Source organism: Cuculus canorus, chromosome Z (assembly GCF_017976375.1).
Source record: "Cuculus canorus isolate bCucCan1 chromosome Z, bCucCan1.pri, whole genome shotgun sequence".
Taxonomy (NCBI): domain Eukaryota; kingdom Metazoa; phylum Chordata; class Aves; order Cuculiformes; family Cuculidae; genus Cuculus; species Cuculus canorus.
The window spans coordinates 67,525,642-67,542,757 of NC_071441.1; the positions used below are offsets into that span (position 1 = coordinate 67,525,642).

The window sequence follows — 17,116 nt, forward strand, 5'->3', positions numbered from 1 at the left end:
GCACTTATACCTATGCATGTCTTTACACTATAAGTAGCTGCTTGTTAAGCTACACGGTGTGCAAGCGAGGAGGAGAACCCCCTTGCACCCAAGTGCTGGAAATAAACATACCTGCTTTATAACTCGTTTTGGGTTATAGAGTTTGATTCTGCAAAACACCACCAGTTGGGTGGCAGCAAAGTTGCCTCAATGCGACCCTTCTCCCAGGCCATCAGAAGTCCCTGTAACCATCTCACGTTTTATTGGGCTCAGGGCAGAATGCGATAACCCACCATGACCAGGCTGTCACCCTGGACCTATGTGCACACCGGCATTATTGGGGCTCCCCTTACTCTTCTTATGCCCACAGGTCTGGGGTTCTCCCCCCAGCTCTGAGGCAGATACACTGTAGGGGACTGGGATGTCTGAGTTTTATCATCCCCTTGAGGATGGGGCTGGATGATTCCTAAGTTCAGGGTGGCTCAGCGTGCTGGCCTTTGTTGCCTTGATGGCATTGCAAGATCCTTGCATGGAAGAAAGTTCTGGACTGGTGGGGTTGGAAAGACTCTGCAGCAGGGTTCAGAGCTGGGCTCTACCTGGGGTCCTGTGGGCATTTTCCATCTCTTCCTGCCAGAAAAGCCCCTGGACCTTGGCAGTGCAGGCTGCAGCCCTGATGGAGGTGGATGCTGCTTCCTGGAGAGGAAGAAGCAGCATGTGGGGACCCAGCCACCAGATCACACAGGGTCACACACTGGTGCTGAGCAAAGAGAAGACCCCTGCCTGGCCGTCCTGGTGTTGGATCTGACTGGGTTGCCCTCCCCAGGTCTGATCCTGACCCACCACCTGCAGGATAACATAGTAGCCTGATACCAACTCACCCCATCACCATGCTCCTGTCTGATGATTTATAGGCACACCTCACAGTGGGCTCCCTCAAGGACAGGTACAGGATAGGGACAGGGATGAGCCTCAAATATATTTCTGCTGAGGTCTGACACAAGAACAGACTTTCCTGTAGCGGTGTGTGGTGAATATGTTAGCAATGCAGTCCACAAAGACTAATCCTCAGCAGCCACGGCTACTTCTGCTTTCTGTGTGGTTTCATGGATGGGTTTTAGCCCTCAATGTTCTTCCCTGTCAGAAGTAAAACTGATCATAAATCGCAGGTGGTTTGAGTCCTGTTAGTTCATTGACAATTGAACCAGATCTTCAGGAAACAACCCATCGATTGTGTTCAGCATGAGCAAATCAACGGCCTTTGGATCTGAGCCCCATCGAGAAGAAGCTATGCAGCTTACTGGCTTTATTTTGTGCAAAAATATACACACTGGCTGTATGGTATAGCAGGAATTCTGTATTAGAAAGCATCTAAGATGTGTTGAAATGGCTCTGTGAGACTTATTCCTGCTGCAAGGGTGTATGAATAGTGGTGTATGAAAAGTGGTGTACAAAGAGCGTGTGCAGCCCACACGTGATGTGCCCTTGGAAGTGGTGTGGTCTCACAGAGCTGGAGCTCATCACCTCTCGTTGTTCATGCCATGCCAAGTTTGGATTCGTGAGTTGCTGTGCAACTTGACAGTCTCTTGGAAACCTTCTCTAATTTGAACTCTGCTATGTGGCTCCCCGTGAAGTAAGACATCATCAATTGAACTAGCAGCTCTAATGTTAGACCGTGTGAAAGGTAGGCATATGAGTAGGTGCACTGGCTTTCAGTATTTCTGCAGCATTTTTCTTGTGTGTGCTGTGCACCAAGACAACAAAACTCAAAAAATGATAAATTTCTAAGGAGGAAGAGACCAAACACAGATTGTTAGAACCCAGTGCATTTCAGGATAGGGGAAAGAAAAGAAATACATCAGCTGCAAGAGGAAGCCTCTTGCACCACATGTGCATTTCTGAGGGATGGCTGTTTTCTTTCACTATTTTTGTTTCTTTAATTAGACAAACAGAGACAGTGACAGTGACTTTATCTAATGCTGGAATTTTATGAGGACACTACTCAGTGAGTACTGGCTGTGGCCATTCTCCTGGGTGCTTGCATCTTTGCTGGCTACACAGAGACAAAATAAGCCTGGTTCTCAAATCCTGGGGAACCACCAAAGAGACAGGGAGGACATGACTTACTGCTGCTGCTCCTTTTGCTGCAAACTTGCTAGGAGACTTTACCCCGTTAGTCTCACAACAGCTGTGTGTGAGATAGCTGGACGTCATGTACTGATGTTCCTGGATGGATCTTAGGAGAGACCTAGCTTCCAGAACTCCTTAGTGTTGCTGCTCTACTCAGGTACTGCAGATAGATAGATGGAACGCTATCCTGCAGTGCTGAAGACGATGGTTCCTGGGAAAGGATATGCCATGGATCTCTGGAAACTGGACCCAGTTAGGGGGTGAAAAGCACCCTCCTGGTGCTTTTCACCTGGTGTCAGCATGGGTTCCCAGAACATGACTTGTGTGGGACCGTAGAGCACTTGTTCTCTTCTGTCCAGGGAAACAGAGGAGCCCTATAAACCACAGAATTGAAAGAGGAGCCGCTCAGGAGAGCTGCAAAAGCACAAGGAGCCAGGACTCATGGAAGCTTGAGGATGTGCAACAGTGTGTAAGCTGGAAAGGGCTCAGAGCTTGGTGGTGGTGTCTTCAGAGGCAGGAGGATGGGGGTGTGTGAGTGAGCTGGACTTGAAGTTATGTCACAAACCAGTAAATACTCAGTGAATTCCCTCCCGTACCCAGAGACCCTGCCTGGCCTGGCTCCATCCAGATCCAGGAAGACCGTCTTACTCCCTGTACTGTGTGCACTGTCCATGTCGAGATGCTTCACATCCTAGAAAGCAATGAGAAAGTATAGCTCGGTGCAGGGTAGAAGTAAAGATTTGCAGGAGAAGAGAAATGAGCCGTGTCTGGCAGGTTCAGGAGCTTGTCAGGTCTGAAAGGTCTATCAAGGTGTTCAACAGCAAGATTACTGCAGATGTCCATTCAAGATAATAAGTAGAGACATTTCAAGGCAGAAGTAATGCCTGGTAAGAATGTCCTGGGGTGGGTGGGCAAGTGAGTCAGGGGTGTTTTTCTCAATATCTACTGCTGGATCTGGAGGGAGAGAGAAGTGAGTCAGATGTGAGAAGGTTTTGAGGGTGTTTGTGGGAGTAGGGGCCTGAGGGAGCCAGTGAAAAGGCTGTACCGAGGCACCCAGGAGACCCATCGAGCTTGGACCTGCTACCTGTGGGCAGATGGGTGAAGAGCAGCCCAGCAGCTGGCAGGATGCTCTCTTCCCAAAGAGGAAGCTTTTTGAACCACATGCAATTTCCCTATGTGGCTGTTTCATTTCTGTGCCTCCACATCTCCTGCACTGGCTTACAGAAACATCTTTCCTGAGCAGCTCAGACTGAGTCTTGCCAGGAACTTTGTGCCATCATGGCCCTGCAAGGTCTGCCTCTGGCCTTTCTCCTGGCCCTTGCCCCTCTGCTGCTTGCACAGGGAGAGAAGGTCTCTGATCCCAAGAGTCAAGGGGGAGCCCAGGAAGCAGGTAAGAGTATGTTATGCCTCTCTCTTACAGAAAAGGTTTTCCTGCTCCTCCCTGCATGTTTGCTACATGACTTCACCCTCTTTGGCCCACAGTAGGTGGTTTGCAGAGGTCTGAAGTTAGTGTCTGCATCAGTCCTGAGATGCTTGGACATCTGCCGAGTTGTGGTGGGGCAAAGCTCTGTTTCAGGGTGGAGGGCAGCTCAGTGTGCTGGGACAGCTGCCCCAAGCTTAGGAGTTGCAATGTTCCTCTGGGGGATGGGCAGTGTCCCTGGGAGCAGGAGATGTCCAGTTCTTGTTGCACAGTGGACAGATGAAGCCAGGACAATCAGAGTGGTGGTGGCCTTCCTGAGGCAACACAGGCAGCATTGCTGTTGCAGGGGAAGGCGGCTGTGGTGTTTAGCAAAGATGTGGAGAGTTATGATCAGTCTCACTATTAGCTGGGAATTGTTCTTGGAATTTTTCTATTCTTTCTCTGTGCCGGGGAGGGCTAGGGACACCTCCTAGGTATGTGCTGGGCTCTTCCTATGGAGACTGTGGGCTTTCCTATGGAGAGTGTGTACTATGCCCTCAGTTTGCCTGTTGATGTACTCATGGAACACAGCAGGAACGGGACCAGGGACTCGGGGGCCTGAGCTGTGAGTCATTCACTCCACAGGGAGTTGGGAGCAGAAGTGGCTTAGCAAGTCATCGATGGGTTATGAGTCATATGAGCCACTGCTGGTGGCTTGAGGGATGCCCATCCCAGCAAACCCTCAGCTATCCAGAGCAGGATGGAGCCTATTTCCCTCTACTCGGCAGCAACTCCTGCCCCTTTTTCCCATTCCCTATCCCTCATCCCTGAGAAGCCCTCTTGGTAGTCACAGGTCTTCCCTCCTTGACCTGAGGAGTTCCATCTGGAGAAGGTTGTGATAGGCTCAGTAGAGATATTGGCTCTGAGTGGCCGGGGAGACTTTTTGAACCTGTGCCTGCAGAAGAGGTGTGGGGCACCGAATTGAGGTTCTGGTCATTATCCCATACTGTGCTACTGGCATCTACAGCACCGAAGGGGGTCATTGGAGTCAGTTATGAGTAATCCAGAAGAGCTGCAGGCACGGACAGAGTTTTCTTTCACCTGCACAGACAGAAAAGCTCCGGTGCCAGTCCAAGGCCATTGCAAGGGCTTTTGCTGCAGTTGGCGCGCTTCAAGTGTCATCAAGGAATCATACATAGATGTATGCCTTTTTTCGCTCTCTCTCCCCATCCTATGCCCTTGCTGTTTAGGGATAGCCATGAACATCTGAATGACTCACATGCATTTCCTAGACCAGAACTAGACAACAAAGGTCCGTGTTACTTGCTGACAGAGCCTATGGCCCAGTTTTGCTGACCTACCTCTCCCCACTGAGACAGCCTTATGCTCTGATTCTTCCCCTCTTGTGCTTTGGCCTTGCCAGCTGTTTTCTCACTGGCTCTTCTTGTTGATGTTTTCTCCCTTAGGAACGCAATCTGCTTGTCATTGTGTCCTCTTGCATTGCAGGTCAATGTCAGCCTCCTAAATCAGCCAGGCTGTGCTCTGACTGCATGCTTCATCCTCCACGTAAGGGTGTTTCTAGCTAGCCTTTCAGATTGCAGAACATTCTAGGGACAGCCAGACTTTCAAAGCTGTAGACTTTCCAGTAGGAAAAAAACCTGTTCCTGTCTCCAGATGGAAATCTGCTCTTTGGAGCATGGTTAACTTTCATGAAGCAGAGGGATTTCCTCCCCACTCTGTAGTCCCTGGTCAAATGCCGAGTGCTTGGCAGGTAGCCCAGATGCTGCTGGAAGGATGGATCCTGGATGTCATTCTAGGTCAGAAATATGAGGGGGGTGTGTTCTGCTTCAGGGAGGTTTAATGGTGAGAGGCGACAAGGTACGTTTTGAGGATGCCTAACAAGGTACAGACGGAGTTTCAGCTCTGTCAAGGCTCTCAGCTGTCACGGTGAAGTGTGTGTTCTAATGGTAGTGGGAGGGATCCAACTGCAGAGGGGGAAGTTCTGGACAACGCATGCTGTCTCAAAGGATGGGGATGGTGACCACTAACCGTTGCGGTGGAGAGCCAGCATGCAGGATTGAGATGATGGCGTGAGAACCTGCTACCAGATAAGGGAAGTGTGGCAATACTGCTGTTCCAGTGTAAGGGTTTGCGGCCCATGAGTGCTGGCTAGCAACAAGCAGGCAGTTGTAGAGGTGTGTCTAACTGGAGAAAGGCGTTTCATCCTATTTTAGGGCAGGACACCCCCTACCCTGATACCTTCTCATGCATTCAGTTTGGTGAGGAAGTCTGGGTGACACATTTACCAGGGCAGGACAAGGCAGGCTTGTTTTGGGTAAAATCCACAGAAAAGGCTGGGTGCATGAAGTAGGGTGTGAACTTTGTGGCCAGTGCTGTGAACGTACATGTGGAGATCTGAGGGCAGGCTGTTGGTGCTGCCAGCTGCCTCATGGGGCCAAGTCAGAAGGGTGTGCAATGGCAGAAGATGCCTACTGGGGCTGGTGAGGTCCCACAGCCCCTTCCTTTGGGAGAGAGCACAGAAGAGACCACCTACCAGGCTGCTGGATCATGCTGGCTGGGATCCCTCCACAGCTCGTTGACAGGCAGGAGGGCCTGCAGGTAACTCTCCTGCACTGCACCTCATGGTCTGGGACATCATCCTGGGACGTGCTCAAACTCTGTTACCCTTCTCAAGTGAGGGGACCAGCACACCTCCAGACGGGCCTCCTCCCTCCCGAGGACACTGCTGGAGCCCAGTCATCCTCAGGGCTCTCCCATGTGGCCTTTGCACAGGAAGATGTAATACTCCCTCCAACTGGGACTCCATGCTGTGGTTTATCCTGAACCAAAGCAGCTGTGCCGTGAACTGTTTGGTGCAGCTGAGCTGTGCTGGGAACTATGTGCCATCATTCTGCCAGATCAGATGAATTTCCAGCAGGACCCATCCCTTGTGGAATAGGGCTGCTCTCTGCAAGGGTAAGCACAGCAACACATCACCCTGACCTCAGGCTCCTGAGCTGCCAGGAGACAGTGACAGTCCAGGAGTGGGGGATCTGGATGCCTGTGTGTTCCCCCCTTTTCTGGCAGTGCCAGGGCACCTTTTGTCTCAGCTCCTTGCCACAGGCAGCTGATGAGGTCTGTGCTCCTGGGAAGAGGTTCAAAGGCAGGAACCCTTACTGGTAAGCATCTCCTGCCTCCGCATGGAGATCTTCAGCTGTGAAGCTAGCAGGAGGAGTAGACGGGAATAGAGGGGGGTCTTGTGTAAGTCAGAGGGAGCGGTCAGGGTCATGATGAGGAGACGGCTGTGTCGAGCCTCCTCTTGCCACCTCCAAAAATACTCCTCACCAAATTTTGTCTCTGATAGAAACATGTCAAAGACCTGTTTCGTGGGACCCCAGAATCCAGATGGCTCCAGTCCGTGAGAATTACAAAAAGAATGAAGAAGTGACTCTGAGCTGCAACAGTGGTTTCCAGCCATCCTTCACCTATGTCATATGTGCAGGGCCAGCTCAGCTATTGAATTATTCTGGATATCTAAACAGAGATGTGTGGCTAGGGAGGAACAGCAGTAATGCCTGGATCCCCATAGAGGAGAACGTAGTGTGCATCGGTAAGCGGGGTGTCAGAATGTGCCTTTTATGGAGATCTGTGGTCAAATCCTGCCCCATTCGTCCATTTCTGAGCTTCCACCATCACCACTCCTGCCAGGGATCTACTTCTGATGCCTGATTTGGGCTACCCAGATCTCCGTGTCTCAGATACCTGAGACTATTCCCCCACCGAAAGGGGGAATCACTTGCCTGGACAAACCCCAGCTCCAGTCCCAGCTGATACGTACAAGGGCAGCTCCCTCCTAACAAACCTTGTTAAGAGGTCATGTCATTACAGGTCATTGTGTTGCCTTCCCTCTTTCTTCAGGGGCTGGAGGGACTGCTGGCGGTTGCCGATACCCCACCAAACACCCCTTTCCCTCCTCAAAGCCTCCCATGCCAACTAATACCCACTTCCACTTCTGCCAGAAACATGTCAAAGGCCTCACTGGGGCCAAGGGCTCTGGCTGGCACCAGACCAGAAGAACTACAAGAACAATGAAGAAGTGATGCTGAGCTGCCCTGAGGGTTTCCAGCCATCCTTCAGCCATGTCAAATGTGCAGGAAAAGTCCTGTCCATCATCAATGGGAAACCTGTACACAGAGAAGCTTGGATTGGAAGGGACAGCAGACGTGGATGGATCAACATTGAGCCTTCATTCAGTGTGGAGTGCATTGGTAAGGGAGGCATCAGGATCTCTCCTGTCTGCCCTGCTCTGCCTTTCCTGAGCAGGGAAAGGCAGGCTGTGCGTGCACAGGAGGTTTCAGGCTCTCTGCCTGCCTGGGGAAATGGTGTGTGCTGCTGAAGGCAGAGTTGAGGCAGCCCACAATCCTGCTCCAAGTCCAGCCTGTGGTTTACTGGTTGATAGAAAGTTCTTGCTGAAGGTGCAGACAGTAAACATCTCCCTGAGAGCTTTTGACAAGAGCATGTGCAGAGGACACAGGGGCTGCAGTGCTGTAGGTCTGTTAGACATGTGTGGCACAGGCCAAAAGCATAGTGATAGGGTCTGGGGAATCAGGACTCTGCTCCTTGTGTTCTCTCAGCCTGTGCAGGCAGGGCAGATGCCTGACTTCCTCCACATGTACTGGTCTCCCCTCCAAGTCTCTGCTGTATGCTTTTGGGCTCAGGCTTTATGGCTTTCTCAGGAGGACTCAGGGTGTTGTTGTCCTCCATGAGGGATGAACAGAGCACCAGGGTCAAATGTTAGTCCACCAGTCTGAAGGCTTTGTGCATAGTATGAGTGCCTCACAGATGGCACCAATCCCTGGAGCTCCAATTTCTCCTGGCCTTTCCTGGAAGGCCTGGCGGAAGCAGTGTGGGGACCTTCTTGTTCTCATGCCCTGACTGATGACATGGTGTGGGAGGGCTGCTGCATGTGGTGTCCTGCAGCTCCATCTCTTGCCTTGATGTGCAAAGGAAGGGGATGGAGCATCCCTGCTCCCTCCCCTGGCATGCCCTGCAGGACCACTATCCACCCTGCCTTCCCATCTTGTGGGTGCAGAGAAATGCCAGAAGCCTCAGGGGAACCCCAGGTTTATCTTTGACGAAGAACGGGGAACCTTCAATCTAAGTGAAGTGGTGAACGTGAGATGCCCTGAGGGGCACTGGCCTCCCTTCATGGAGATTAAATGTGTGAAGCTGAATCCAAGGAAAAGCTCCACGATTCCTCGCAGTGGATGGATTGTGAGGCATGGTGAAGGCCGTTGGGGCATAATGGAGGAAAACTTGACCTGTGTGGGTAAGTGAGCAACTTAGCTACTCTGCCAGCACTCTCAGTCTGTTGTCCCCCGGCAGGAAGTGCAGTGTTGCATGTGTCCCTCAGCATCAGGGCTGTGTGCCTGGGGTGTCAGGGCATGGAGTGGACATTAACTCCAGAGAAAGCTGCTGCTGTTGTATCCCAGATTTTCGTCCATGTTGTTGGCAGCTGGAGCAACATGCAGAGTGCTGAAGGGGACATGTCCTTACCACTGTCCATAGGATAGCAGGCTGTGTGCACAGAGCAGCCAGGGGGGTCTGCCTAGAGAAGAGTTCTACAGCCCAGGAGCAGGAGGGCAGGGCCAGGCTCTAACTGCTGGATTTGTTGGCTGAGTCATTGCTGGTATGAAAGGGACAGGTCTGTTGCTAGCCCTAAGGTGGCAGCTGCAGAGAGGCCACAAGTACTTGCTCTTACCCTTCCACAGTCAATGCAACCCCCATAGTACCTCTGGGAATGGTCTACGACCAAAGGAAGATGCAGGCAGTGCCTTAGAGTAGTCTGTGAAGAAGGCAGAATGGCCTCATCCACATTGTGCTGGGGATGCAGTAGTGAGGGAATGGTGGGGATAATGGAGTTAGGCTGCAAGGATAGGAAGACAAAGGTGTGACCCTTTTCCACTGTTTCCTCCACAGAGATCCTCCAGGTTGTCTCTGAGACCTTGGAGATTTCCAGCACCGGCATCAAACTTAACTGGACCTGCAGGGTCCCTGATGTCTGCAAGAACATCCGGGCCAGGTGCCGTCTGGAAGAGCCTTCCTCCCCTCCCTGTGAGGCTGAGGAGCTGAAGGGAGAGGAGATACTGCATGGCCAGGAGGGAATGTTCGCCTGTCCGCCTCTGCAGCCTTTCACTGTCTACAGTGTCATCATCTCCCTACCCCCCAGCACAATCCTGTACACACAGCTCCTCAGGACAAAGGAAACATGTATGTTTAGATGAAATATTACCCAGCTCTTCATTCGGCAGCAGAGTCTTCGTTCCCTGTCCTGATGGTCCTGGGACTGGGTCTGCTTGCAGCCTGTGGGGGAGGGGGCTGTGCAGGGCCCTGGAGAACAGCATAGAATCATAGAATCATGGAATCACCAGGCTGGAAAGGACCCACCGAATCATCAAGTCAAACCATTCCTAACACTCCCTTAAACCATGTCCCTAAGCACTTCATCAACCCGTTCCTTAAACACCTCCAGGGAAGGCGACTCGACCACCTCCCTGGGCAGCCTGTTCCAGTGCCCAATGACTCTTTCCGTGAAGAATTTTTTTCTGATATCCAGACTGAACCTCCCCTGGTGGAGATTCAGGCCATTCCTCCTTGTCCTGTCCTCTGTCCCCTCCTCACTCTCCTTTTTCTAACCACACTGCTGCTGCTGCTGCTGTGGCAGGTGTGGGGATACATCCTGATCAGTCCAGTGCATGACCCTGTCCTCCTGTGCTTCCAGTGCCAGACAAAGTGGAGAAGCTGCGGCTGGATGCAAGAACAGGGTCCCTCCAGTGGAAGGCGCTGCCGTCCTGCAAAGGGGAGATCATTGGATACCAGGTACCTGGGAAGCAAGGGCTCCCTCTGGTCCTGCTCACCTTGCCAGGCACCTGTCTGCTTGGAGCTCTGTGCGGGTAGCCTAGGGGAGAGATATGAGCCCTTCTTGGCTAGGGCCATCGAGCTCCATACTGCTCACGTTTCTGGTGGTATCAAGTTCCCTCTTGTGCCCGATCATCATCATCAGCTCCTAACCGCAGAACTGCCCTGAGCAGGAATGAGAGATTGGTGCTGCTTCCCACCAGTTCCCTGTCTTTCCTCTAGGTGAACATCACGGCCAGGAGAGCACACGATGGCAGCTTCCTTGAATTTGAGCAGGTGTTGGTGAACCAATCTGTCACTCAGTACACACTATCTCGTCAGACACCTGGAAGCAAATACAGGGTGACAGTGCAGGGTATCACGGCAGCTGGTGCTGGACCTGCTTCACTGCTGGAATTTCAAAGCTACGTTGCAGGTAATGGTTGCTCTGTTATGGGTGTGGCTGAGATGTCCTCTCTAGGAGGGAGTGCTAAGCATGGAACAGCGCCAGAGCTGTGTGTGCCCTCAGCTTGTCATCACTAAGACAGAGGTAAGGAGAGTGGGTGCCTCTCTGAAAGCCTGACTCGGCGTTGAGCTGTGTCTGCTTCGAGGGGCTGCATTGCCTGCTCCCTAGAGCAGCTGCATCACTTCAGCCCCTGTGAGAACAGAGCTGTCTCTCTACTTTTCCAATAGAGAAGATGATACCCATCTCTGCACGAGTGCACGGAGGGCTCAAGGTCAGATGGCATTAGGGCTGCTGACCTGGCTCTGTGTGTCTCCTTGCTGCGTGCATCCTCGTTGGACGGGCTTTTTGACCCTCTGGTTGTGTATAGGAGAGGGGACAAGTTCCTGTGCTCCAGAGCAGCCCTCCCTCTGCCCTACCTAGCAGATGAGAGGGCAAGGGAAGGCTGTGCCTTGCTGCGGGTCCCTGCAACAGTCAGGCCAGCAGAGCCTGGATGCAGGTGTCTACACCGATGTAGGCATCACACACTTAGGTCAGGGCCATTGCTGTCTCGTGGTCCAGGCTGTGGCACCCACTCCTGGCTATGTCTCAGTTGCAGGGCAGCCTCTGGGCCCGTGGCCGGGGACGGCAGTCACGGTGGTGGTGGTGCTGTCAGTGCTGATCCTCCTGTCTGCAGGGATCCTGTGGTTTGTGCTGTCCAGGTGAGTAGGCAGGAGAGCTGGAGTCACTGCTCTGCCTCAAGCCATGCTGCCTTGTGGGATGGCTGGATGTGGAGAGGTGATTCCTGCAGCAATTCTCACCCTTCTCTGGGCATGGGGGATGCAGCTGGCTGGTCCTACCATAGCTCAGCTGTAGGTCTCCTGACTGGGGCTCATGAGCATCTTTGTTGGAGCTGCGGCAGGGACTGTGGACTGAGAGGCACCCTCCCTTGTTGCTATTGCTGTGACTGCTGCTGTTGCCTTGGGTGCTGATGGGCAATGCCTGACGGCATGAGACACCTGAGGAAGGGTGGGCAGAGCTCCATGCTTCTAACCCAGCAGGGTCCTGGGCCATGTCAGCCTGTGCCCTGACTCAGGACTGCCTTTTGCCTTCCCAGGAAAAAGAAGGCCTTGCCCAGCAAAGCTGAGGAGGAGCATTACACAGGTAGGGCACCCTCACAGAGAAGCCTGCAGGGCTGAGGTTGGAGCTGGGATGGGGGCAGGTCTATTCCAGAGAAGCTGCTGCCATCCTGGTGTGGCTGCAGGCAGCCCAGCTGGCTCAGTCTGTCCTGCTAAATCAGTGTGCCCCACAGCTGCTATTCCCAGATGAGAACCTCCTTCAAGCTGTCTTTTCCAGCAGCTCCTGACTGGAGTCCCTTGTGGTGTCAATGAGGGTGGGAAGCTGGCCCTCGTACTGTCCCTGCCCAGGGCAGGCAGCACCTGTGCCCAGGCTGGCTGCCCTGCCAGTGTGTGTCGCAGGGTGCCCTGCAGCTCCCAGTATTGCTGCCTGCCTGGGTGTGCCCTGCTCCTTCTCCCATGGGTGCTGGATCCCTCAGGCTGTTTCTGTCATGTCACCAGAACTCCAGCCTTATGAGAACGCGGATGATTACTGCGTGATCAAGGATACTGTTCTGGCAGAAAGAGATGCAGGTAGGCAATGAATTGCCTTGTCTGTCTTCTCACACATGGCAGAAAAGGGTTGAGAGTGGCAGCCATGGTGGCATGAGCTTCATGTGCTGTGCCACCTCTGCCCTAGGTGCCATTGGTCTCTGCAGGTAAAGGTGTCCAGCGTGGAGAGCTCAAGACTCTGCCTGTCCTGAAGTCCTCAAGAAAAAATCAGAGCATTAAGGGAGAAGATGACGTGGCTGTCTGAGACTCAGTGGTGACGGCAACACCCATAGCTCCTTCTTGAGGCTTAGTGCTCCACCTCTGGAAGCAAGACCACATATAGCTTGTGCTGGGTTATTACTCCCCCTAAAATTTTGTTTCTAATCAAGTTCCAGCATCCTCTGTCACAGAGCAGAAGCAGCTCACGTCCTGGGAAGACCTTCTTGCGTCAGCAAGGGCATGTTCTGGTAGTCCTCCAGTGCTGTGCCAAAGCCGTCTCACCCACACACAGGTGCCTGCAACTGTTCTCTGAGAGTGAAGTAGCTTGCTGGTTCCCCATCCTTATTTCCTCTCTCTATACCCTCATATACACCTAGACCCCAGTCTCTGCTTGAATTTGGCCCGACGGTGATGCCTTCACAGCTGCACTGCTGTGTCTCAATAACCAATAAATTGTTCTGATTTGCAGGCACTGCCTGCGATGAGACGGCTCCCCTCTTGTTGTGGTTCCTCTCTGTTTCATGTGTGGAAGCCCTGTCCCTACAAATCTTCACAGAGGACCTTGGACTAGACTTTTCCAGCCCCCAGCAGCCCTGAGGAAGCACACCTGAGAAGATGCCTGCTCCCAGTGCTATACTTCAGTATCTACCTTCCCTCCTGGAACTCTGTGTTGGCGTGTGGCCTGCTCTGGGTGTGCTGGTGCTCATCTCCCATTTGGTGAGGTGTGGTTGGCCCTGTCCCTCTTGGGAAATCCCATCCTGCAGCCTTTAAGATCTGCTTGATCTCGGCTGCTGCTGCCCCAGTGCAGCCTTCAGCAGCCTCTGTCTCTCTCACACGGAGGGCTGCTGTTGCCCGGTGGAGCCTGGATGCTGCGGGGCAGCTGAAGGCTCTCTGTGGTGAGGAGTGGACCACTGGAAGATGGGGCAATGATCACTCTTTTCTCCAGCTCTGTGTGTGGCCTGAGATGTTTCTGTCTCTTTTCTCCTGGACGTGGGCACATAGGCTCTCCTTCCATGTACTCCAGTATGACAAACTGATGGTGTGCTGTGCTATTTATAGTCTTCAACTCAGTCATCGTAGGCTTTTGCTTCAGTGTCATCTCTCTTCTTGACTCTCAGTGTCTGGAGCACTAGGAATTAGGATGTTGGATTGACAGGCTGCCCCAGTCCTTGTGTTGTCCCGTGTTGGACATGTTGTGTGTGAAATTCTCAAATCCCTCTTTGACTTAGCGGATACTGCCACCTTCTGCGGCCTCCTGTGGCAGGGAGTTCCACAGCTGGCTTCCTGCTGAGTAAAGACGACTTTCCTTTTACAGTTTTGAGCTGGTCTACCAGTGGTTTGGGGGAATGCCTCTTAGTTTTAGTCCAGGCAGTCTGGGGAAGAGCACTTCCACAGCCATCCTGACCCCAGCCAGGGCTGTAACCTCCACAACACCTTTCTCTCCCAGGTGTACCTCCTTTTGAAAATCACATGTGGAGGTTAGATCCTTCACTTCTTCAATCCCGCAATACTTAGCCTTCTCTGTCTACTGTCCTAGAGCTGTGAGCACCAGAATTGAACACTGCATGCGTGGTGAAGGAGCATCATGTCTTACAGCTCTGGGAAAATCATGTCTTTTTCTGTCCTTTTCTCAGTGCCCTCTCTGATAAGGTGGTATTTATTTAGTTGTGTAGTTAAATGTTCAGGACAAAGAGCCTACAGTGCCTGCTGCCTGCTTTCTGCCTTATGCCAGGAGGGATTCTCTGCAGTTCCTCTCTCCTTCCTATCACTGACTCCTGTCAACTCTTTTCACAATTCCTGAAAGACCTCACACTGCTGCAGTCACTGAGGGGAGGTGCAGAGACTTCTCATGACATCTCCAGAAACTGTGACTGCAAGAAGTGGCATTGGGAAGCATATGGGTAAATGCTCAGAAATGGGAGCTGTAGTTCTTGAATGCATTCTGGTGACTTAGAGGATTTGGGATAAAACTCCAGGGTTTTGGTGAAGGGTTCTTTTGGTGATGGCTTGATCCTTGGGTGCTCTTGGACATGTGAAACAGAAAGCAGGTGCGCTGACAGTTATGGCAGATTAGCTGAACAAAGAGGAAGGCTCCTGCATTTCATGACGTTTCCTTATGTGGTTGTTTCCTTCCTGTGGCTGAAAGTCTTGCAGTCGGTTGCAGATTCCCATTCTCAGAGACTGAGTGGGGCTGAGACATCAGTCCTTCCTAGGGACTTCATGCAACATGCCCCTGCCTTTGCTGGCTCTGAGGTTTCTCCTAGTCCTTGCATCTCTGCTGGCAGCATGGGGCCAGGAAGGACACGATCTCAGGTTCCGAGTAGTGTCCTGGGGAACAGGTAAGCAGGGCTTCCTTCTCTCCCCTGGAGAGATTGTGCTACTCTTCCTCCTGCAAGTTTGATAGTCAATTTTTCCACGTGCAGTATGCAGTAACTCTCTCAAAGAGGACTGAAGCTGATGTCCATAGCAGGGTTGTGGTGTGGTGAAGCTCTGCTTTGGGGCGGAAGGCAGTAATCCGCAATGTGCTGAGAGAAGTGGTTCGAACTGCGCTCAGTGTGAGTGGGGTGGGGGCTGTATCATTTCCTCCTGGAGTAGGCAGGAGATGCCTGCCTGTCTGTCTGTTGTGCAGACAAAGCCTGAGCACATGGTCTTCCTGGGGCAATTTGAGCAATGTCCCCAGTGCCAGGCAGAACGATGCCGGTGCTCCATCAGTAAAGACCTAGGGAGCTGTGGGCTGGAGCCCAAGTGGAGTCCTGAGGGTTATGTCAGCTGGAGTGCCTGTTTTCTCTTGGATATCTGTCGGGGCAGGAACTACACTGTGGTTTGGGTGTGTTGGGGGTGCTGTGGGAAGGATGGGATTGGGCTGAATGGTGGGGAATAGGTCATGCCCTGCACTGAGCTAGTGTGACAATCATTCCCTGGAGACTGCAGGCTTGAATCTGGCATGGATTTATGCATCACGAATCAGGGAAAAGGTCTCCATGGAACAGGCCTACCACTTTCTGTACAAGTCCCTGCCTGCCAGAGGCAAGTAAGAGCCTTTCCTCTCTGCCATGCATGGACCAGAAAGCTGCTGGGCCAAAATCAACTGCACATTTGGTCATCCTTTGTCTTCTCTAGCCAGGGCTGTTCGAGAACAAAACTTTCCTCAGTCTCCTTGCCTTTGACAGCCATATTTGTAGATCTTTTCTTGTCGGAAAATGATGTGAAACTTGTGAGATATATTCTCCATTTCATTATGGTAGAGATGTGCATTGCATAATTCCTCTGGAAACTGAATATGCTTGCAGAGGCTGGAATGGGGAAGTGCCTCTATTGTAGAAAACAGCATCACAGACTTGTGACTGCATAAAACCCAGGCACTCTTTGCCATTGCAAGCTTCAGCTCAGTCTGGATCTTCTTAGCACAATCCCTGCAAGCACTGGCAGTATTTCTGTATTCTGCTTTGTAGCCCCTTCTTCCACTTTCCAGGAAGATATGGTCCATGATTTTTCCATGGACAGGAGAAAGGTTTCACAGTCTGTGGTTTTGCACAGCTTTCCTGCATCTTGAGGAAACTTCTGCAAACTTCTCTTTATCTTCATGGTCTTTCAAAAAGGATAGTGATTAGTTTCACCATGACAACATCATGGAGAACCTCAACCTTGTCTTCTTCCAGTGTCGTTGGATCACGCAACCATTGGATCAGGGAGCACACATGTTTCCTAATTGTCCCTTACTGCTAATATTTGATTTTCTCCCTTGCCTTTGCTGCAAGTGTCATCTCTAGTTGAGCTTGTGCTTTCTTAGAATCATCTCTGCGTGCACAGGCTGTGCTCCTAGGCTGTGCTCCTCTTGCTCCTCTGCAGCCTCTCTGTCCACCTCCTATGTACTGCCTCTTGTGCTGCAGCGCAGTTCTCAGTTGCAGAAAGCCGGTCCCTGAGTATGAGGATGGATTGTTCTTGAGCTTGAAGGGGTCCTTAAGGACGTCTAGCTTTCCTAAGCATCTACTTTGCTGTTTGGAGTGGCTACCCTTGGGATCCCACTCACCAGTCCCTGAGGAAGAAGAAGTCTGCTCTCCCAAGGTCCAGGGTCTGTACTCTGCTACTTGCCCCCTTGCACCCTTCAGGATCTCACAATCCATTCTTTTGTGGTTGCTACAGACAACACTGCTGTTGATTGTCACCACCCTAGCCAGTTCTTCCTTGCTTATGAATAACGGGTGGAGAAATGTCTCACCCCTGGATGACCCACCCAGCTCTAGTGCCAAGAAGTTGTTCCCACTCCCTCCAGCAATCTCCTGGATTACTTGCTTCCCTCTGCATTGCCTTTCCAGCAGCTGTTGCTGAGGTTCATGTCCCCCCGGTCTGTTATCTGGAGGCTTCTTCACATACTTTAAAAAAGCATTGTCCGCTTGCTCGCTGGCTTGGGTAGTCTTTTATGCATTTCTAGTGCGACATCACCTG

At 52.1% G+C, this 17,116-nt stretch overlaps 1 protein-coding gene across 1 annotated transcript; it reads left to right on the forward strand.

Annotated features, from left to right (window-relative positions):
- Window positions 1-3,112: 3,112 nt before the first annotated feature.
- Window positions 3,113-13,071, forward strand: LOC104056586 (uncharacterized). Its single transcript, XM_054054764.1, has 11 exons — window positions 3,113-3,496; window positions 6,870-7,115; window positions 7,525-7,773; window positions 8,598-8,834; window positions 9,485-9,775; window positions 10,287-10,384; window positions 10,646-10,838; window positions 11,458-11,566; window positions 11,962-12,008; window positions 12,422-12,493; window positions 12,619-13,071. The coding sequence occupies exons 1-11, from the start codon at window positions 3,385-3,387 to the stop codon at window positions 12,714-12,716; spliced, it is 1,752 nt and encodes a 583-aa protein (XP_053910739.1). The 5' UTR covers window positions 3,113-3,384; the 3' UTR covers window positions 12,717-13,071.
- The last annotated feature ends 4,045 nt before the right edge of the window (window positions 13,072-17,116 follow it).